This window comes from Equus caballus, chromosome 2 (genome assembly GCF_041296265.1).
Source record: "Equus caballus isolate H_3958 breed thoroughbred chromosome 2, TB-T2T, whole genome shotgun sequence".
Classification (NCBI taxonomy): domain Eukaryota; kingdom Metazoa; phylum Chordata; class Mammalia; order Perissodactyla; family Equidae; genus Equus; species Equus caballus.
This window is the reverse complement of record NC_091685.1, coordinates 10,339,235-10,354,041: the sequence shown is the minus strand read 5'-3', so window position 1 is coordinate 10,354,041 and position 14,807 is coordinate 10,339,235. Positions and strand designations below refer to the sequence as shown.

The following is a 14,807-nucleotide window of genomic DNA, read 5'->3' as shown; positions in this document are numbered from 1 at the left end:
CAGACAAAGGAACATGCTTAACTACCCCACAGGAATGGCATCAGCAAAACCCTGTGGGAAACTCAGCAGGACAAATGACCCAATGCTTCCAATAAACAAAATATGCAAGACAAAAATATAGTGGCAGAGTAAAAGAGAGATGGAGAATTAGCCTACAGACCAACAGAAACTTAAAAGGTAAATATAATCGTTTAAAAAAGAAAAAAATGCTCACTTGGCAGATAATATCATAACGAAAAGTAAGGAAATAATTTCTGTAACAATCAGGATACTGGACTGCTCTTATGGACGAGAGAGGATTACATGGAGGGCTACTGGGATGACTGGCGAGAGTCTATCTTCTGATGGGGTGGTGGCTAAAAGAATGCTCAGAAAAAATCATCCAGCAACATATATTTCATGCAGTTTTCTGTATTTGAGTTACATTTGTCAGGTTTAAAAGCTTAAAAATTAAAAATGACATGTTCAAAATAGTAACAATAAGACTGACAGACAACTTTCTACCAAAACAATACAATGATAGCTTAAAATTGCTGAAAGGAAATAAGTGCCAACTTCTAATTCCACAACCAGAAGAAATATCTTCCAAAATTGAGGTAAAATAAAGAAATTTTCAGACAAAAGAAAAAACATAACAAATCAACAAACCTGGGAGAATTCATCTGTAGTAAGATCCACACTAGAGAAAACACTAGAGTATTATGACCCCCAAACTAAATAGTCTTGGAGGAAGCTTGGTGCTGCAGTGTGGAATGAAGAGACACAAACAGCAAATACGGCTACATCTAAATGAGTATCACCTACATAAAACACAAGGATGTGGGGCCAGCCCTGTGGCCTAGTGGTTAAGTTTGGCACACTCCACTATGGCAGCCTGGGTTTGGTTCCTGGGCAGGACCTGCATCACTTGTCGGTGGCCATGCTTTGGTAGTGACCCACATACAAAACAGAGGAAGACTGGCACAGATGTTAGCTCAGGGTGAATCTTCCTCAAGCAAAAAGAGGAAGATTGGCAACAGCTTTTAGTTCAGGGCAAATTTTCCTCAGCAAAAAAAAAAAAAAAGAGAGCGAGAGAGATGTAATATCATGCGTAATAAAAACACAAGATAACAATAGTATGTTAAGTCAGGAAAGGAATAATAAAATTAACATGTTAATTTATGTTAAACTTTAATAAGAACACTTGTTCTAATCTTTAATGTAACCACCAAAAGAATAGAAAAAGAAAGTACCACAAGTTAATATGGTAGAAAAATTAAATAATAATATATACTCAATCCAAAAGAAGGCAAAATAGAAGGCAATACAGAATACAGAACAGGCAGGATAAATAATAGCAAATAGGAGATTTATACCCAAATATATCAGTAGGTACATTAAATACAAACAGACTAAATACTACAATTAAAACATGATGATTTCTACATTGTGTAAAAATGTCAATATATGCTATTAAAAAATTTCCCCTTAAATATAAACAGAAAGGTTGAAATGGTAAGGATGAAAGAAGATAATCCTTACAAACCACTAACCAAATAAAGCTATTTTAGCTACAGTAACATCAAATAAAGAAGACCTAGAGAAACATTATTACTAGAAGTAAAGGTGTTTAAATAATACAATTCACATTTATATGCATCTAATCATGTGGCTCCAAAATATATAAAGCAAAATTGTTAGGACAAGGGAATTAGGCAAATTATAACGGGGAATTTTAAAAAATTGTTCTTTCTGTATCTGATAGAACTAGCAGAGAAGAAAAAGCAGTAAGGATAAAGAAAAACTGAACCATACTAACAAACCTGGCCTAGTTGTCAAGCACATACACTCAACAACAACAGACATCACATCACTTGGAACCAAAAATGACCATCTAGTATGCATAAACAAAGTCTCAACAAATTTCAGAAGACTGAAAAATCAAATGTTCTCAAACCACAGTAGAATGAAGCAAAAAATAAAGAAAAGAAAAAAATAGAATCCCCCACTTAAAGAATGTTTGGAAATCTGGCAATACACTTTTAAATAACCCAAGGGTAAAAGAAAAAATTACACTGGAAATTAGAAATGTATTTTTGTGTGTGTGTGAGGACGATTGGCCCTGAGCTAACATCTGTGCCAGTCTTCCTCCATTTTATGTGGGACACCGCCATAGCATGGCTTGACGAGCAGTGCTAGGTCCACACCCGGAATCCGAACCTGCGAACCTCAGCCCGCTGAAGTGGAACACACAAACTTAACCACTACGCTGCCGGCCCCTAGAAAATATTTTGAACCAAATGGTAGTGAAAATACGACACTAAAACTTATGGGATCCAGCTAATACATTGCTTAGAAGGAAATCTGTAACCTTACATTCACATTATAATAGGAGAAAGCCTAAACATGAATGATGTGAATAGTCACTGAAAGTTCATAAGAGAAAGAACAGCAAATTAATTCCAAAGGAAGGAAATAATATAGAGCAAAAACTAATAATGTAGGAAAAAATATACAACAGAGCCAATAAACCAAAAGTTGGTTTTTCAGGGGGGAGAAAAAGTAGTAAATCTCATAAATCCCTGACTGCAGTAAGTCAGTAAGACTGATTTCTCAGTTGCTTATAATAATCTCCATTTTATTTCCACCACAGATAAGTGATTAAAAAAAAAGAGCACCAAACATTTATTAAATGCTTTCTACATGCCAGTGTCATTCTAAGTATGTTGCATATACCAACTCTATTAATACAAGAAACCTATGAGGAAACTGTAGCACAGAGAAGTAACTCCCCTAACGGACTGGTTCCAGACAGAGCCTTCACAAAACAGCACAGAGTCCAGTGCTGGCACATAGTAACTATTCAATAAATGTTAGCTAAATTTATTAATCGACTTCAAATACTAAAATCTAAATTGTAATATTCCCGGAAAATCACGTATCTTTCGATTTATTCTTTCATTATACTGTCTTGGCAAAACTCAGCCCAAATTCTTACTCTTCCCTTAAGCCAATTTCTTAATGCTATCAAATCCATTTCCTTAAAGAAAAATTGATCATACACTTAGACATCTCAGTAGCTATTTTCCAAAGGAGAGGTTGCCAATTAGCAGTATACGTGCTTTGCTTGGCCCACAAAATGTTTTATGTCTCTAATTTAAATTAAAGGCAACACATTTATATAAAAATCAGTACTTTTAAAAATAATTGGAAGATCTGGCAACAGTACCTGAAGTCCCTGATGGCCGCACTTCACCAGAGCTGAGAGCGCTGTGTCCTCCGGAGAGGCGACAGCCCGTCTACTGCTCACAGCACTTGATGCTCAAGTGCACCTGACTTCACGACTCCTGGACCCCGGGATGAAGTCTAACTTCTCATCCTGTTTCTCCATGATCTGGCCCAACGAGAACCGTCTGTTTTAACTGGATTATTCTTCAGAATTTCCAGAATGAGTTTTATCTAAAATTATGAACTTCTAGACAGGATAGTCTGATAGGATCAAGTCCTATTCTCTTATTTCAACCAAAAGGCACCAGAACCTGAGGTTTAGATGTGATAGCAAAAGGACTAGGGTCTTTGTTGAAGTGATCTTTCACTTTTTCAAATAAATATGTAAATCAAAATGTTGATTTTTTTCAACTGGGTTTTATTTTATTTTTTTTATTTTCAACAAGAATCTTTCCTGATCACCGACTTCCATTAGCTCGTTTGAGATGGGTTTTCATTTGTTGATCGTCAAACTTCTGACAGAGTATGTTTTACTCTCCTCTGTACTAGTCGAAGATTTAAAGATTCATAAAGGACTTCTTCACTGTCCCAGAAGAGGTTGAGATTTAAATAAATAAATTCTTTGTGAAATAAAAAAACCTTTTTTAGACTTTTAAAAGTTCTCTGTCAAGTAATAAAAAACCATACCTGAGGTTTATATTTAAGATGGTATGCCTTTGTCTATGGATATCCTTCAAGTGGGACCGACACAAACTTCGGTCTGACCTGTGCTGGTTCACAATGTCAGTACACAGCTCACAATGTCCACCTCTGGTGTGTCACTGTTTATTTCTGTTTTTGAACATGTACTGTGTCCTTAGATCTCATGCTTGCATGTTTTTATGTGTTTATGCTTTCTTATTATTGGGATGATGTGTATCAGACTCTACTTTGTGTGTTTTTCTCTATAGAACTTAGTGGTTAAGAGATCAAAGACTATTAATCTGGATTCAGATCTTGGCTCCAATCATCTTAAGTAGCTATAGGACCTTATACAAGTCATTTAACTTTTCTGAGCCTCAGTTCCTCATCTTTAAAATAGTACTTCTTAATAGTACTTACTTTGTAAGATTACTGTGAGGATAAAATGGAATAATACATGCATAGTGCCTGGCCTGTAGTGAACATTTAATAAAGTTATTATTTCCATGTAATCAATATCAGTTTTTCTCTGGAAGAACAATGGCATTTCCTATTTATGCTGTTTTATACTTTATCATATGCTGGGCCACACTGTTTTTTTAATGTTCCATATTCACTTTTGGTTTATTAAATACTCACTGGATTATATAAGTTCCTTATGGGCAGGAAATTTGATTTCACGGAAACATCCCCAGTGCTTTGCATAACCCCAAGGAGAGAGTATGCAGATATTTGACGAAAAATGTTCAAAATATACTATATGAATGAACATAAGCCAAAAAATATGACTAATTTCAAGAGCTTGTGTTCAGTCTGTTCTTAATGTAAACCAATTCAAGATATTGAGATTAACGCCCAGTATAAGCCAACACAAGCAACTTACTGCCTTCCATTCAAGACAGTCAGGCCAGGGACAAATATAAATCAAGACAAAAGAAGCGATGTGACGGTCCTCCACTTCTGAGTAGGAAGGAGCATTTTGTGTGTGTTTGTATAGCTACACACACATAATATGTATATATATGTTTATACACGTATACATGTGTATACGCCCATATATGTATATGTATATTGTTTTTGTTTAAAGGCAATAGAAAGTTGCTTAAACAATAGTACCAGTGTTGCCAAGATTCCTGAGAGGAGGGGTAAGCTAACAGTCTGCAGCTGTTTTTTTCCTGAGGGGCATTTGTGGATTCTAAGAACAGAACAAAATGTTGAGAATCTATGCTTTGTCACAGGTCCACTGTTGGAGGACAAAGAAAGCAGCAGGGTTTTGGCAGTCTTACCAAGCTAGATGGACAAAGTCAAAAATCTGAGAGGCCAAAATCCAATGAGACAAGATGGGTGCAAAACCGAGCTGTCTCCTCAAGATACTTGCAGAATGTCTGAAACTGTGCAGGGAGAAGGGACAAAAAGCTAAGCAAAAAGCCTCTGAAAAGCTGAAAGATTTTCTGCTGTCTCACTTGAGAGGATAAGAATTAGGGGGCCTGTAACTACATCGACTCTCAGTTAAAAGCCCTAAGGGCTGAAGTTAAGCACTCAATGGTTTAACTTTATTTTTGAGTATTTAGAGTCAGAGAAGCTGTACAGATAAAGAGTTTCTATATACAGGAACTTCACCCTCCACTCAGGTTCTCTTAATGTTAACATCTTATATAACCACGGTACATTTTCCAAAACTAAGAAATTTAACATTGGTACAATACTTTTATCTAAACTGCAGACTTTATTTGGATTTCACCAGTTTTTCCAATACTACTTCTGTTCTAGGATCCAATACAGGATATATCAAATTTCATTTAGTCCTCATTCCTCCTTAGTCTCCTCTGATTTGACAAGTTCCTGTCCTTCCTGTTTCTTGTGACCTTGACAGTTTGGAAGAGTACTGGGCAGGTATTTTGTAGAAAGTCTCTCAATTTGGTTTTGTCTGATGTATTCTCATGTTCAGACTAAGGTTATAGGTTTGGGGAACAACATCACAGAGAAGTGCCCTTCACATCCCCTGATATCAAGGGTTATACGACATCAACATGAGCGTCCCTAGTGATGTCAACCTTGATCTCTGGAAGGTAGTCTCTGCCAAATTCCTTCATCTAAGTTACTTTTTCGCCTTTCCACGCTCTATTCATTAGACGCAAATCACCAAATCCAGCCCACACTCAAAGGGAGAGGAATTAAGCTCTACCTCCTGGCGGGGCAATATCCACAATTATTATTTAGAATTCTTCTGTAAGAAAGGTTTGTCCCTTGTCACCTTTAATCATTCATTGTTTCACTCATATCTGTATGGATTCACGGATATTTATTTTATTATTTGGGTTATAATCCAATACTAATCGTATTTATTTTGCTGCTCAAATTATTCCAGAAATGGCCATTGGGGGTTCATTTAGGTTGGCTCCTGTGTCCTTTGGATACGCCCCTATTCCCCTCACCCCCATTTATGGACAATTCCTCACCCTCCTCACTATAAGATGTTCCATGCTAACCTTGTGTTTTCCCTGCCCCACCCCTAGAACCAGCCATTGCTCCAAGAGCCCTCGTAACTTTTATTGAACATAGGTATTTAGAAATATGTAATGCGTATTAGATCTGGGATCTGGGAGCTGGGTGTGCTTATTGCTATTGGGTTTTGCTCCTTGAGGTCCTTTTGGAGGACAAAGATAGGAAATGTGTGCAAACTAACTCATGTATACACATATCTATATTTCTGAATCAATCTATCTGTACATATATTAAAATAAACATGAATTAAAATTATATTAGACTGTAATCCAACATCACAGGGTTTATTCTAGACTTTATCCACCTTGCAACTTCTTTTTCTAACAATGAGAAACTGGCTGTCTTTATCCATAATTTATTTACTTATTTGTCCAGCTCTTATATACACATTTAGTATTTTCAGAATTGCTAATCCATATCCTTGTATGAAACACATTTCTCTGCTACAGCAGGGGTTGGCAAACTACAGCTCCCAGGGTAATTCTGGCCCCTTGCCTGTTTTATATGGCCTGATAGTTAAGAGCAATTTTTACATTTTTAAATGACTAGGGGGAAAAAGACGAAGAATATTTCATGAAAATTCACGTGAAAACTACATGGAATTCATGCGCACATGGGTAAAGTTCGATTGGAGCACAATGCTCATTTGTGCACATATTGTCTATGACTACTTTTGTGCTATATCAGCAGAGCTGAGTAATTGTGACAGGCACCCTATGGCACAAAAAAACAAAAATATTTACTATCTGCCTCTTTCCAGGAAAAAAGTTTGCTAATCCCTGAACAAGAGAACAGTGATTATGTAGTTCTTTTTGTCTTTACCCTCACAGTATCCAACCAAAATACCATATTCTAAAGTTATCTACATAAGCTAATTTAAAGATATGTCTTACATTTTTAATACTGCTAGATTCATTTATTATAATCTGCATTAAGTACTTAGAAGACCCAACATCATCTTGATATTTTTTCTTTTAATTTTCATATAGTAAAGCTAACTCTCCCTGAAGTACATTTCTAGGAGTTTAGACAAATGCATAAAGTCATATATCAACCACTCCAGTATCCCAATCAGCTCCATCACGCTAAAAATTCCCCTGTGAGGCTGTTCTCTTTGTAGTCAACTGCTTCTGCATCCCCTAAGCTTTGCTATTTTAACAATGTCCTATAAATAAAATCATACAATAGGTAGCTTTGGGGATCTGGCTTCTTTCGTTTAGCAAACTGAATTTAAGATTCATCACGTTGAGGCATGAATTAATAGCTCATTCTTATTGCTGAATTACATTCCACTAAATGTCTGTACCATAGTTTGTTCACCCTTAACCACTGAAAAGCATCTTGGTTGCTTCCAGTTTTTGATGATGATGAATAAAGTGTCTATAAATATTCGTGTACAGGTCTTTGTGTGAACATGTGTTTTCAGTTCACTTGGGTAAATACCTAAGAGTAGGATTGCTGAGTTGTATGATAAGTGTATGTTTAACCGTATACAAAACTGTCAAACTGTCTTCAAAAGTGGCTGTACCATTGGGTACTCCCACCAGCACTGAATGAGAATTCTTGTTGCTCCATATTCTTGACACCATTTGCAACTTAATTTTTTTGGGGGGAGGGGTATTTTTGTTTAACAATTCTAATAGGTGGTTAGTGGTATCTCACTGTGGTTTTAATTTGCATTTCTGTAATGACTACTGAGCATCTTGTCATACATTTATTGGGTGAAATCTCTGTTCAGATCTTTTTGCCCATTTGTAATTGGGTTATTTATTTTCTATTGTTTAGATTGGAAGGTTTTTTTTTCAGTTCTGGATATAAGTCCTTATCATATACGTGATTTGCAAATATTTTCATCCAGACTGTGGCTTGTCTTTTTATTCTCTTAATAGTGTCTTTCACAGAGCAAAAGTTTTTAATTTAATGAAGTTTAATTTATCAATTTTTTTCTTTTATGGATTGTGTGTTTGGTGTCACATATAAAGTTATTTCTAATTATAAATGAAATGGATTTTATACTATGTTTTAGGTCTATGATCTATTTTGAATTATGTGCCAAGGAGGGTTTTGTTTTGTTTTGTTTTATCTAGAACCATGTGTTGAAAGATAAAAAATAAACATCAAGATATATATCAGATACAGTCCAAAGGTCTTAAATAAGTGTAATTGAAAGTTCCAGAGAGAAAGCAAAGAGATATTGGGGCAGAAGCAATGTTTAAAGACAGAATCACTACGGGTTTTCCAAAACTGATGAAAGATATCAACCTAAAAATTTAAGAAGCTCAGCAAACTTAACATAGAATTAATTTAAAAAACCCCTACATTTAGGTATATTATATTATAGTAATATTACTAAAGACAAAATTGAAGAGCAAATCTTACATGCAACAGAGGAGGGAAACCCCACATTACTTCAAAGGAATAACATTTGACTTTTCAACAGACACAAAAGTCAGAAGACAATGGAATGGCTTCTTTAAAATGCCAAAGGAAATAATCAGTAACCTAGAGTTTTATATCTGGTAAAACCATCCTACATAAAAGTAAAACTAAGATGTTTTCAAACAAACAAAATCAGAATTCAAAGCGAGGAGAATGACATAAAAAGTATTAAAGAGAGTTTTTCAGGCAGAAGGAAAATGACTATAGAATCCAGATGGGAACATAAAATTGCAGGAAAGAATGAAGAATAATAGAAAGTACAAACATGTGATTAAAATGAATAAACATTACTATACAAACAAAATTAATTCTTGTTTCATATTTGTAGAATTAAAATGCATGATAATAGATATGCAAAAAAGGCAGGTTAAAAAGAGATAAATGTTTTTAGGTCCCAATATTATTAGGGAGGTCAACAAAGAAATAATTTGCCATGTATGCATGTCAAAATCTCTGGGGAAATCAACAACAGAATAGTAAAAAAATGAATAACAAATTAATAAAAAGGAAATGGATTATAAAAAATACCTATTAATCCAAACAAAAGCTGCATCAATCTACATAAAAATTCTAGATTATCATTCTTGGAAAAAACCTCATGTGCTACTCAAAAGATATACACTTTAGGTATAATGATAAGAAACAAAGGACAGAAAAATATACACCATGTATACACTAGCCAAAAGAAAGCCATTATAACTATATATACTAATATCAGACAAAACATACTGTAAAACAAAGAATATTACTAGAGATAGAGACATTTCAAAATAAAAGGTTTATATCATAGTCTGCAATCTGTATCCAAACAAGGATATAGCTTCAAAACATATAAAGTTAACAGAACTAGGAAGAAATAGACATGTCCACAATCTTTCTTGAAATTTGATACCTACCACCACTATACAGAGAAAAATAATTCCAACTAGATCATATATTTAAATATGACAGAAAAGAAAAAGCCTTTAGAAGAAAACATAGGAAAAACTCTTGAAGAAGACAAAAATTCTAAAACTGCTAATCAAAAAAGTAAAAATGATAAATTAGATTTATTACACTTAACAACAACTTGAAGAACAAAAGACCCTGAATAGACAAAGCCATCCTGAGAACAAAGAACGAAGCTGGAGGCATCACACGCCCTGACTTCAAAATATCCTACAAAGCCATAGCAACCAAAACAGCAAGGTACTGGCACAAAAACGGACACACAGATCAATGGAACAGAATTGAGGGCTCAGAAATAAACCCTCACATCTATGGACAACTAATTTTTGACAAAGGAGCCAAGAACATACAATGGAGAAAGGAAAGCCTCTTCAATAAATGCTGTTGGGAAAACTGGACAGCCACATGCAAAAGAATGAAAGTAGACCATTATCTTATACCATATACAAAAATTAACAAAAAATGGATTAAAGACTTGAATGTAAGACCTGAAATCATAAAACTCGTAGAAGAAAACATATGCAGTATGCTTTTTGACATTGGTCTTAGCAGTATCTTTCTGAATACCATGTTTCCTCAGGCAAGGGAAACAAAAAATAAACAAATGGGACCAAAGCAAGCTAAAAAGCTTCTGTACAGCAAAGGAAACCATCAACAAAACAAAAAGACAACCCACCACTGGGAGAAAATATTTGCAAATCATATATCCAACAAAGGGTTAAATTCCAAAATACATAAAGAATTCATACAACTCAACAACAAAAAAACAAACTACTCTACCAAAAAATGGGTAGACAAGGCCTGCCCGGTGGCATGGCAGTTAAGTTCACATGCTCCACTTTGGTAACCTGGGGTTTATAGGTTTGGATCTGGAGTTTGGACTCGCACCACTTATCAAACCATGCTGTGGCAAGCATCCCACATACAAAATAGAGGAAGATGGGGACAGACGTTAGCTCAGGCCAATCTTCCTCAGCAAAGAGAGGAGGATTGGCAGTGGATGTTAGCTCAGGGCTTATCTTCCTCAAAAAAAAAGAAAAGTGCAGAGGATATTAACAGATCTTTTTCCAAAGAAGATACACAGATGGCCAACAGGCACATAAAAAGATGTTCAACATCACTAATTATTAGGGAAATGCAAATCAAAATTACAAGGAGATATCACCTCATGCCCATCAGAAGGGCAAGAAATTAAAAAAGCAAGAAATAACAAGAGTTGGAGAGGATGTGGAGAAAAGGAAACCCTCATACACTGCTGGTGGGAATGTAAACTGGTGCAGCCACTATGGAAAATAGTATGGAGATTCCTCCAAAAATTAAAAATAGAAATACCATATGATCCAGCTATTCCACTTCTGGGTATTTATCGAAAGAACATGAAAACACTAATTTAAAAAGATACATGCACCTCTATGTTCACAGCAGCATTATTCACAATAGCCAAGACTTGGAAGCAAACTAAGTGCCCATCAACAGATGATTGGATAAAAAAGATGTGGTGTGTATATATATACACACACACATAGTCATATATAAAAGCCATAAAGAGATGAAATCTTGCCATTTGCAACAACATGGATGGACCTTGAGCGTATTATGCTAAGCAAAATAAGCCAGATTGAGAAAGACAAACACCATATGATTTCACTCATAGATGGAAGATAAACAAACAAACACAGATACAGAGAACAGATTGGTGGTTACCAGAAGGGAAGGGGGTGAGGGTTGAGTGAAAGGAATAAAGGGGAACATGTGTACAGTGACTGACGGCAACACCTGAAATATATAACGTTATAAACCAACGTAACCTTAATAAAAAAATCTTAAAAATAAAAAAAGAACTTTTCATTAAAAGATACCATTAAGAGAATGAATTTATCCAAAGAGCCTGAAGTCAGCAATCCCAAAAGTCCTGTGCACCCCAATGTTTATTGCAGCACTGTTTATAATAGCCAAGACGTGGAAGCAACCTAAGTGCCCATCAACAGACGAATGGATAAAGAAGATGTGGTACATATATACAATGGAATACTACTCAGCTGCAAAACAGAACAAAATCATTCCATTTGCAATAACATGGATGGACCTTGAGAGAATTATGTTAAGTGAAATAAGCCAGCGAGAGAAAGATAATCTGTGTATGACTCCACTCATATGAGGAATTTAAAACTATGGACCAAGAACAGTTTAGTGGATACCAGGGGAAAGGTGGGGTGGGGGGTGGGCACAAAGGGTGAAGTGGTGCACCTACAACATGACTGATAAACATTAACGTACAATTGAAATTTCACAAGATTGTAACCTATCAATAACTCAATAAAAAAAAAAGATACCATTAAGAGAATGAAAAGGCAAGGCACAGAGTGGGAAGAGAAAATTGCAAAACATATATCTGACTAAGAACTCATATCAAGAATCTATATGGAACTCCTAACAAATCAAAAAAGAAAGGGAGAAAATGCAGTACAAAAATGGGCAAATGACTTGAATGCTCACAAAAGAAGATATTCAAATAGCCAATAAACATATTTACTAAAGCTCAGGAAACTAAATTAAAACCATTATGTGATAAACTACTTTTTACCTATCAAAATGCCAAAATGAAAATATATACAAGCACACACACACACAACCTATCAACCAGTAGTGAGGATGTGGAACAAGTAGAACTCACACACGCTGGTAGTGGGAGTGTAACCTGTTAAAAATCACTTGGAAAATTCTTTGGCAGTGTCTACCAAAACTGAATGGACACACACTCTATGACTGAGCAATTCCAGTGGTAGCTACATACCCAGATACAATTTATACAATGTTACCCAAGGACAGCACAAGCTGCTGATAGCAGCTCTATAAAGGCCCAAACCGGAAACAACCCACATGTCCATCAACAGAGGAATGAATAAATCATCGGCGTATTTTCACACAATGAAATACCGTACAGCACAAGAGTGAAGAACTATATAACAAGATGTCTGTATTACAAAAATGTCTGAAATGCAAAAATAAAGTGAAACAGGTAAAAAAAAAAAAAAAGGAATAGACACTGTAGAATGTCATTTATAAGACGATCAACACACACAATCCTAATCTTGCTATGAGAAGTTAGGATAATGTTTACCCTTAGAGGGCGGAAAAAGGAGAGACCAATGCAGAGCTGATAATGTTTTGTTTCTTGATCTGGTAGATAATTTACATGAATCTGTTGATTTTATTATAAATCATGAAGCTATTACTTATGATATGTGCATTTCTATATGTATATTCTGCTTTAGAAACAAGTTTAATTTAAAAACAGTATGTATATAGAAACTTAAAATGGTACAAACTGATGCCCATGTCACATAATCCAGTTATAATCCCCAGGACCAAGTTTAGTGCCCAACATGACTCATGATAAATAATTGTTTTTAAACTAACTACTAACACAAGATATCAAACACAAAGAGAATATCCTGTAATTATTTCCGAGCTGTCATTCATGTATATGTTTATTTGCCTTATATAAAAAAATATGCTCATGTTGATGTTCTCTAATATTAAACCTGATAAACCTGACCTGCTCCTTTCCTTTTTAAAATATTTAATTAACATAAAAATCAGCTGGGAAGCTGCTTCAAAATACATATTTCTCAACCCCTCTCTCATTTTACCATTTAGAATCAAATCCTATTTGCAGAAAATAGAATTGCTTTATACTGGGCCACAAAACAAGAGTTCCCATATTTCGAAGGCTGTGAAAAAATTATCATAAAGTCATTACTTACTGACTCTTTCTGAGATAATTATCACTAACATTGTGTATAGTTCAGAAGATCTGTGGCAAGCATTTTGCATAATGACTCAGATCGGGCAGGAAGTTAGATATGTTGCCTTTAGCAAAACCATTGACTTCCATCAAATGAAGGTTGTATCTTTTCCTTCCCAGCGATTAAATATTGCAAGCTTTAAGCATCTTGGGTGGTTTTCCATCCCAATTATAAAAAGCCTTCAAGAGAAAGTTTTAGAAACTAACATATAAATGTCTTTGATGAGCCTGATGTGATTTCAAGACATTTTTTACCCGGTCATGGATCTCATCGCAGTTTGAAGGTGAACACCAATCAGAATGGAATCTGTAGGCATAAAAAACAAAGATGACTTGTAGCCAGAGGGAGAGAAAAATAAATCTTTCCAAATGCCAGACAGAAAGTCATTTTTTCCTTATTCCTATGTGACAACATATAAAGATTATAATAACATATTTTCTTCCTCTGACCAAGGACGAGCGGCAGGTCCGGAATCAGGCGCCGCTTCTCAGCTGCAGAATTAAGTCCTGATGATAAGGAAACAGTCGTAATAACAGAGTTTGACGTGCTTTGGGGAGAGCAAACATATATATCTGACCGTTTTAATTTCCACACATAATTCTTTAGAGCTTTATCTCTAAATAAAGATGTAGATTTTCATACCAGAACAGTAATTTCATGCATAGCACCTTTAAAATTAGTTCTTCTTTTCCAGTAATTTAATCATACTCTCAAACTATGTGGAAGAAATTCCTTTCTGCATACAGAAAAATAAAACTAATTTTATCTAACAAACTGTTTATACTACACGAAAATATTATTTAGAATCCAACAACATTCTTATTCCTTCAGAACACAGGGGAACAGAAAAATGGAATGATCCTGTCCCAGCACAGATGATGGCACTTGTCTAGTCCCAGCTAAGAGAAAGTGTATTAAGTGTAATAAGTGTATTTAAAAAAATATACAAATATTGAAAAATAGGAAAGAAAAATATGACTTAAGAGTCTGAGTGTTGGAATTAAAGACGTCAAAGAAGAAATAAACCTACCATTCCTCTTCCTTAGGCCCTTCCCAAACTCAAAACTGTATAATTAGGCTACTCTATTTGCTTTATACAAGTAATAATGAAAATTTCCAGATCCATCTGATTATAATGCATCTATATGAAGTGTTCGTGAAAATTCCTTCATAAAGGAATGAGTACTAAAATCCTAATAGGTTGCTTAAAAGTTTGCC

General features: G+C 35.0%; 1 protein-coding gene across 2 annotated transcripts in view; it reads right to left on the bottom strand.

Annotated features, from left to right (window-relative positions):
• Positions 1-14,807, bottom strand: part of SPATA6 (spermatogenesis associated 6) — a 121,583-nt gene that overhangs the window by 25,824 nt on the left and 80,952 nt on the right. Inside the window, exon 11 of one of the 2 annotated variants that reach the window (XM_014737483.3) lies at positions 13,844-13,895. In XM_014737483.3, the coding sequence (XP_014592969.1) occupies positions 13,844-13,895 (52 nt within the window). Of the gene's footprint in view, positions 1-13,795; positions 13,896-14,807 lie in introns of both variants that reach the window. The other variant, XM_001494616.6, reaches the window with a different exon arrangement.